The 9,213-nt window shown below is 34.4% G+C and overlaps 1 protein-coding gene across 1 annotated transcript; it reads left to right on the top strand.

Moving 5' to 3' along the window:
• Positions 1-4,541: 4,541 nt before the first annotated feature.
• LOC110687239 (U-box domain-containing protein 8-like) lies at positions 4,542-6,870 on the top strand. Its single transcript, XM_021863857.1, has one exon. The coding sequence runs from the start codon at positions 4,935-4,937 to the stop codon at positions 6,132-6,134; it is 1,200 nt and encodes a 399-aa protein (XP_021719549.1). The 5' UTR covers positions 4,542-4,934; the 3' UTR covers positions 6,135-6,870.
• Positions 6,871-9,213: the final 2,343 nt, after the last annotated feature.

A 9,213-nucleotide genomic window follows, 5' to 3' on the forward strand; every position in this document is an offset into this window, starting at 1 on the left:
ATGGAATAGCGATGAGAACAGAATTGATCAAAATGATCTTTTGAGGTTGGGAGAGAGGAACCGCATTCTACTCAGAAACTCTTTCCGAATGTTATCAATGATGAACTGAAAGGACGCCCCTTTACACCCCATTAAATCAATAGGCACCCCCAAATGGACACCAATTGATTAACCTGATCCATCTCCAATCTTGATCTAAATCCATTTTGAATCTGAACTGGGGTATTGAGACTGACCTTGAAATGTGACTTTCCAAGGTTCAGCTGCTGACCCAAGACCATGCAAAACCTGTTGAGTATGCCAGAAATGGCCATGCAACTTCGATCCGATGCTTTAAAAAATAAGAGTGCGTCATCCGCAAAAAACAAATGTGAGAAGGAAGGGCCCCGTTTTCCTAATTTGATATCATTGAAGAGTCTCATTTCACATCCTTGCTGAAGCATCCTAGAGAAGACATCCATACAAAATAAAAACAAATAGGGTGACAAAGGATCTCCTTGGCGTAAACCACAGGAAGGTCGGAACTAATCACTTGTCTCCCTGTTGAGGAGAACTTTGTAAGAAACCGTCGAGATGCACTGTCTGATCATCTGAATCCATGTCCCTGGGAATCTGTAGTGCTGTAGAACCCTTTCTAGAAAAACCCAATTTACCCTATCATAAGCCTTACTCATGTCAATCTTCACTGCAGCCAAATAATCCGCTCTCGACACCTTGCTATTTATTTTATCCATCACCTCATGGCTCAAAAGAATGTTACCAATCATTTGTCTTCCTATATTAAAAGTATGTTGAGACTGTGAAATGAGCTTCGGTAAAGCTTTCTTCAAGCAGTTGACTAAACATTTGGAGACACATTTGTAGACAGTATTACAGAGACTAATCGGCCTAAGATTAGTTTTCACCTCTGGAATCTCTACCTTTGGTATCATCACCAGAATTGAATGGTTCCATTCCTTGAGTATAAACCCCGTGCTGAAGAAACTCTACGCCGCAAGAACAACATAATTTCCCACTGTATCCCAATGTTTCTGGAAAAAGGAAGCCGTGAAACCATCCGGACCTAGGCTTTTATCCCCATTTAAACTAAACATTGCTCTTCGGACCTTGTCTGCAAAAAAGGGCCTGGTCAAAACAACAACTTGTCTGTCGTTCATACTTGGTACATCTAGCTCTCTCAATAGTGCGTCAGTATGACCAGCAGAATCTATCCCTTGTTGGGGACACAAGACCTTCGTCATTGAATCAACTACCAAATCCCTAACCTGTTTTGAATTAAAAGTGTTACTGGTAGAAAAATAACGGAAGGTTAAGGCATAAATTGACAAACTCTTGGTCTCTTGGGCTCCCTATTTAGTTCAATTATTTATCCCTTATTTTAGGATAAATAATTGGGTAATGTTATATATAGTCTTTAGGGATAAGAATAAACATTAAATAATTTTCCTTATTTGATATTAATTTAGCAATGCATGACAAAATCATGCGTAAAGAAGTGTAATTAATGTTATTATTATTTTTTTTTCCATTTTTAGCTCCTTATATGTAGACCTAAGGATTATGTATAACATTTACCTAAATAGTTTTAAATAAAGGTTAATAAGTTCAAATTAGTTAAGGAATCATAAATTCTAATAACTAATAAGGACTAGTTGAGTCCAATATACAACTAAACTATAATGTTAATAAGTTTAGAATAGTTGTAAAAACTTAGGCAAAGTTCAAAAAATCATATAAAAAATCAATAAGATTAAATTATGTGAAAAACGGGTAAATAATAAAATGAATCCTAAGCCCATATGATACATACTATTCGAGCTTTTAAATGACTTTATGTACGCAGCGTAGGTATATAATAGTTATTTGAAGTATTTAGGGTTAAAACAAACTCCATGTTAGCAATCTACTTTAGATTCTTTTGTAAATTTTAAGATTTGCATCTGTTTATATAGTATTATATTCTTTTCATCGTAAACATGCATTATATATTGGGACATATAGTTCTCTAAACATATAGGTTAAGAGATTTGTTGGATATTAGTTTCACAAAATCATAAAAGTTAGTCAGTTCTTCTAAGCCATTGACAAAAGTCTGCACTGAAGGGTTGTATTATGGTGTGTTATTCTTTCGCTTTGAAGTCCTCTCATTAATATAACCAGTTTATCATGATATCAGAGCAATTTATATTCATTTGTGTTCCACATTTTCTTTAATCATTTAAAATTTTAAACTATGATATGCTTTGCAATTGTTGGTTGGTATATCAATAATTTCAAGTTCATTATATTGTTTAATTGTTATCTTTAGCTGACAAACTCATTCGTTTAATATGTTTTGCTTCATAATTTCGTACAAAATCTTAATCAATTTCCTTTCGTTTACTTTTAAAAAGTAACATAACCCGACTGTAACACCCCCGATTTACTAATTAAAAATAATAATAAAATTAAATGAAAAATAAATAACCTTTAAATAAAATTGCGGAAGCATACACCTAAACCGAAGGTATCACATCACCACCACACTCAACAACTTGTCAAGTGCTAAGGCTTACAAAATTCCAATATTACAACTTAATAATCTAAGTGAGCTATTTATACAACTATAGAAACTTGTTATAACAAACTAAACGAAACACTTGAGCTCCTTTAGCTATGGTCACTTGATCAACCTGTTTAAAAATATTGTCTGATCACCATTAAGGATAAATTCCAAAATAGATCGTCGCAGGGTCACCATAAGAAACAGACATGGCCACAAACACAAGTAGCAAAGCAAAATAAACAACACACACGTCAGCAAAAAGCTGAGTAATCACCACATATCAGAATACAAAGAATAATAGAATAATTAGCATTACTAGCTCACTTAAACAATGTAGTTTAAAACTACATCACATACCTCAAGGTAAAATAACTTCGTACTCTAAAAATAACTTTTGTCAAACCCAACCTCGAATAGTAATACAAGCCTTTACTCAATCAACTCATCTATCCCATAAGTGTGTCATGCTCTTTGTTCTATACATAGCCTTGGACATAGGTAATTCGAATGACAAACCAACAAGTATAAAAACTTGAATACTTTCAATAAACAGAAAAACACCTTCAACCATGACCAACATACGGGTCAAATCCCACTGTAGGGGACCATAGAAAAATATAAATAAAGATTGTACCTCATTCTTAACTGATAATTATCATCTCCTTACCAACATGCCAAGGACTAAGGTTTATAACATCGAGCCTCAAACTAAGAACAAAATAATAATTCTCAACCTATTTGATCTCATACTTTTATCAAATAATCATTCACAGATTCATAAACAATATCTCAATAATTGCACGGGTTCCCAAATAATATAACATGACCTACTTGTATCATAAAATACCCAAATATAATTAAATCTCAACCCAATGTAATATTAGTAACCCTAAAAACTCAAATAATAATACTCCCTAGAGCCATAACATTAAAAACCCTAGCATAAATTACACAATCAATCGATACGACACTTAAATCATATAATACAAGATACATCACACTAATCACATACGAGTATATATAAATCTTTATCATATAAACAACAAATCATAAAAATTTACACACAATATTACGTCGTACAATCAATACCAACAATAATTTATAATTAAACAATTCCAAAGATTAAGATTGGTGTGATTACCTTTCAACGAATCACAATAAAACTATGATATACAAAAGGGATGAAGTAGGTCGGCAACTTCACAATTCACGGCTTGCAATCAACATATAGATCAATGTGATGGTGGAGATTATAGAATAAACCAAAAACATTAAAGAAAATCAAATTTGGGTTTACTGATTTATGAAACTAGCATATAAGCCAATAGAATAGAAAAATAAATAAATAAATAACCGGCTCCGCTCTCTCTCTCTTTTTTTTAATAAAATAATAATGTAGGGTTAAAGGATATAAATACTTTATCATAAAATTTTTTTGACCAAGATAAGAATTAAATTTTAGAATTTTATCAAATAAGATAAGAAAATAAAATTTTAAAATATACAACAACTCTAATTTTATAATTTATAAAATAAAGTATACAGGTATTACAATCTACCCTCATTGAAACAAGTTTCGTCCTGAAACTTAAAATAGAAAAAATTTAGGGTATTACACCGTATGGACTTACTCTGCATCAAAGTTTTATTTCTTCCTCTTACACTAAATTCTACATGTGCTTATTTTAACCACCTTTTTTAGAGGTTTTACGACGTATACATGGATGCATCAATCCTTTAGAAAATCCTCAAATATATAAAATCCCTTACGTTTTCAATGAACTTCTTTAGGTGATTGAGAAAGGTATGTAGCGAATTCATTATTAGCAAAGAACAAGCTTGAATTTTTTCCAAAACCTCAATAACATGGCAGAATGATCTACTTCGCAATACAAGTAGTTTATGTTCGTAATAGTGTAATACGAATATTTAATAAAACATTATAACATACATTAGGAAATAATCCTATAATAACTAAATCTTATCCAATAAAATCAATTTCTTTTTTGTATATCATTCTATTATTTTGTTTTTCTTACAAAATTAAATTACAGTCAAATCCAAAAATTTACTAATCCTAACTAATCCTCACATAAACAACCAACTAATAATTTTCTTCACAAATAATACCACCACCGTCACCAAAACCCCGAACTACCTCTCACCCTAAAACACAACCATCAAAAATTCACACCAAATCACAAGGGCATTTTAATCATTTTTCAAAAAAAATCCCACCTACTAGATCACGTGTCACCTTTCCATTTCATGCAATTAAATTTATTTTCCACTATATAAAAATGTAGTGGACTATAATCTTCTTTCTTTCTTCCTTTCATTTTCTCTCTCTTTTACCATTTTCTCTCTCCTAAAAAAAACCAAAAACCAAATGTCAGAATCCAAAACCAAAACCCCAAAAAACCCCTTCACTTCATCACCTTCTTCTTCCTTATCTCTTCTTATTACCAAAGAAAAAATGGCAACTGAACTTCCAGAATATTTCAAATGCCCCATTTCTCTCGATATAATGTCCGACCCGGTTATCCTCTCTTCGGGTCACACCTTTGATCGGAGCTCCATTCAAAGATGGATTGACTCCGGCCACCGTACTTGTCCAATTACCAAACTACCCCTCCCTGACCCACCTTCCCTCATCCCTAACCACGCCCTTCGCAGCCTCATTTCCAACTACGCACCCACCCAACTCACCCCAACTCGGTCTGACTCGGAGGGGTCTGGGTCTGACTCACTGAGTCAACTCGGTTCTCTAATCTCGACGCTTAACTCGAGGGGTTCGACGGTTGAGGAGAAGGTTGAGTCGTTGGTTAGGTTGACGGGGTTGTCGAAGGCTAACCCGGGGTTCCGAGCGCGGCTCACTGAGTCGGGCGCAGTGTCTGCTGTGTTGAGGTGTGTTGACTCGGATAATGACCCGGGGTTGCAGGAGAAGGCGTTGTTGCTGTTGTTGAATTTGAGTTTGGAGTCGGATGATAATAAGGTAGGGTTGGTGGCGGAGGGGGCGGTGGCGAGGGTGGTTAGTGCGCTGGGGAGCACCGCCGCTGCGGTTGCGGCAACGGTGCTCACCAGCCTCGCTGTGGTGGAAGTGAACAAAGCGACCATCGGGGCTCACCCCGGTGCGGTGAGGTGCCTTGTTCACCTCCTCCACACGGGGAGAGGAAGAGAGAGGAAAGAAGCTGCCACCGCGCTCTTTACTCTCTCTTCCTTCCCCGAGAACCGCCGCAGGACAGTCGACTGCGGGGCGGTCCCGATTTTGATCAGAATGGCAAAATCAGGACTCGAGCGAGCAATCGAAGTGCTGGGATTGCTCGCTAAGTGTAAAGAAGGGAGAGAAGAGATAGTGAAATGTGATGGAGTTGTAGAGATTTTGGTACATTATGTGAAAAATGGGAGTTTAAGGGGGATTCAATATGGATTGATGACATTGAATTTGATTTGTTGTAGTAGTGATAGAGTGAAGAAACAAGTAAAAAATCAAGGAGTTTTGGAGATTTGTTTTGGGTTAATTCAAGATGATAATGAGAAGATTCATAGGGTTGCTTCCAATTTGGCTAAAGTTTTGCAAGAGAATTAGCAAGAACAAACATAATTTGAGGTGAGTTGATTTGGGATTTATTAATGGGTCAACAAAGTTTACCCTTTTGAGAATTGAGATACTTCAAATGTTGGTTTAATTTTTATACTAGTTCTTTTTGTTGTACAAAAGAGAAAAAGAATAGAAGTTTTTTTTTTTTTTTTTTCAATTTTGTTGTTGTATCAATCCTCAATGTACATTATTTTGATAAACAATATGGATAAAGACCAAGGCTTCTTTGAATTTTTGCATTTTATTACATTATTAAAGTACAACCTTGTTGCAATGATGCAATCACTTCCTCCAAAGCTGCAATTTTCATTATACACTAGAGTGGAGCCAGACAGCTAGGTACAACCGGATATATAATGAACTCTTTAGAGTCATACACTGGGAGGTTTTAGGTTAAGTAGTTATAAATGGAAATCAGTTTCATCATCATTACAGGCTTACAGCACTAATATAATTGAGGTTCTGGTAGTGAAATTATAATCAATTTCTTGCTTAAATGATCATAACATGGTGGGGGGAGCAATTAACTATATTTGTTAAACTTAATGATAAAATTATCTAACTTAAGCAAAGTGTATTCCAATGTAATCTTTCATGAGTGTTTTTAAGGCATTTGGATTGTAGTTAAAAGGATGGATATAATTGTTTAATTTTGAGAGTTTCTTTGTTGGTTCTAGTGCGGTTTATTCATTTGTTTTGGGTAATAAGAATAAAGAAAAGAAAAAAAAGAAGGTAAGAATATGCTTTGGATAAGAAAATTGATGATTCACAAAAAGTGGGTTCATGACAATTGACAACATATTGGGCTAATTCCTACTCGGCTACTCGTATTTCCTACCAAGGTGGTTGCCTATAATCTAGAAGACATAAGGTTCAAATCTTGCCTTGTTGCTTCTAGGTTTGTGTGCGGATATGATTTAGTATGAAATTTTCATATATACAGAGTAGTTTAATAAGATCATCCGAAATTAGATGTCTAGATTTGAACTTGTTTAAGAAATTCAGGAGAATTGATTTTTTTTTTACTGATGAAATTGTTGATTTCACATAATTAGATGTATAAGACAATTTTTTCTCTTCGATCTTTTCATTTGCTTTTGTCGAAACATAACTAGAACTTGTTTAAACACTATGAACCACAATAATTAAATTAATTGATTCAACATTCACTTGATCAACCAATTTGACTTGTCAAATGGAGAAAAAAACTTAAAAAAAAAAAAAAATGACACCACTCAAGTAGCTAGTAGTTTTCATGCATTTGGACTATTATGAACCCAATAAATGCCATGATCAGTTAGGTCCAATAAATTTGGACAATTAATAGGATATTTTGGATCATACAAAATTGTTCTGGATTACAATCTTAATCAATCAATTGGTCTAAAAAAGAATCAGTTGAATATCTTTTAATACTGTTACAAGCGTTATCCCCTTCGCTTCTACTTGATAGTCACATTTGAAAACTATAAATTTCAAATAAAACAATAGTTTTAAAAGAAAAACAAACACTTGGAATTTTTGTTTACCTCGTCTTTATCATTATGTATAGTTTACAATACTCTGTGTTAACTTTTAATACATAATAATTAAAAATATCCATAATTAAATACGAAGGATTACATAAAAATTGTACATCAAGTAAAATACGAGTATATTTTATAATGGATGGAGAATTTAAGATCATTTAATTTGATCCTAAAGAAATATTTGAAGGGGTGAGTGATTCTTTTGTAGTCATGCTAATGTACATCACAAGTGGCAAAATCGAAGCCAAGTAAGCTCCCCCTTTTCACCTCAAAAAATAGTTTTAGATGTGACATCACAATCCAAAAATCTCCAAAACAAATAAAATAAAATAAAATAGCAAAAAATTCGTGTACAAATTTGTCATTTGGTTTGACTCCATTTTGTGGGGTCACATTAATCCTGGGCACCGTGCCGGGCCGTGCCGCCGCGGGCCACGGGCTGGTTCGTGCCGTGCCGGCGGGCCCAGGATTTCGTGTCGTGCCGTGCCGGCCATTTTCACAGGCCAGCCCACGGCACGGCACGGCCCTCGTGCCGTGCCGGCCATGTGCCGGCCTGCGGGCTGGCCTGCGGGCTGGTGCAGTTTTCAAATAATTTTTTTTTTTTTTTTTTTTTTTTTTAATATATGACAACATTATAAATTAATAAGTTTATAATTTATATAAGTTATAAAATTATAATTATAAGTTTTATAAGGTTATAACTTATAAGTTTATAACTTATAAGTTATAAGTTATTAAGTTATGAATTTTATAATTATAAGTTAAATATTTATGTTTTATAATTTGTATATTCAATATTTATATTTATATATTTACTTTATACTATTACTTTAAAATTTAATGTTTATGATTTATTAGTAATTGGTATAATTTTATTTTTTTTAATATGAATTTACAAATTGTAACAAAACGGGGAAAAAAGGCAAATTGGACTTTGGATGTGAATAATGCGTACTTTATATTATTATTACTTGAGTTGAGAAAATTGTACAATGATAACAATGATAAAAATCATACAATGATGGTATTAAACAAAAATTGGAAAATGATAAAATTGATATTTTTAAAATCGTACAATATACAATAATTGTCTATTCTTCTTCTCCTTCTTCTTGCTCGTCTTCGTCTTCGTCTTCGTCTTCGCCTTCAAGGTCATCGACTAGTTGCATAGATTGGGAACTAGCCGAACCCGAACCGGAAGCGGAGGTTCCTTCTTCGTTGTCGTTGTGGTCGTAAGAACGGTCTTGTGAGCGATTTTCCGCATCCAACCAATCTTTGAAACACACGCACATTTCTAGTGTTTCGAGTTTTAGACTTGTTCTTCTATCGTCTAAAACCCTTCCGGATGCGCTGAAAGCTCGTTCGGAGGCGACGGAGGAAACTTGGATAGCAAGAATGTCTCGTGCCATTGCCGCCAAAGTTGGATGCTTCGAGCTTTGTTGTTTCCACCATGCAAGGAGGTCGAGGCTGTTTATCTCATCGTCGTCCATGCCTTTGGTGAAGTCGTAACTCAGGTACATCTGCAACTCCGAGACGTC

The sequence above is a fragment of the Chenopodium quinoa genome, unplaced genomic scaffold (genome assembly GCF_001683475.1).
Source record: "Chenopodium quinoa cultivar QQ74 unplaced genomic scaffold, ASM168347v1, whole genome shotgun sequence".
NCBI lineage: Eukaryota > Viridiplantae > Streptophyta > Magnoliopsida > Caryophyllales > Amaranthaceae > Chenopodium > Chenopodium quinoa.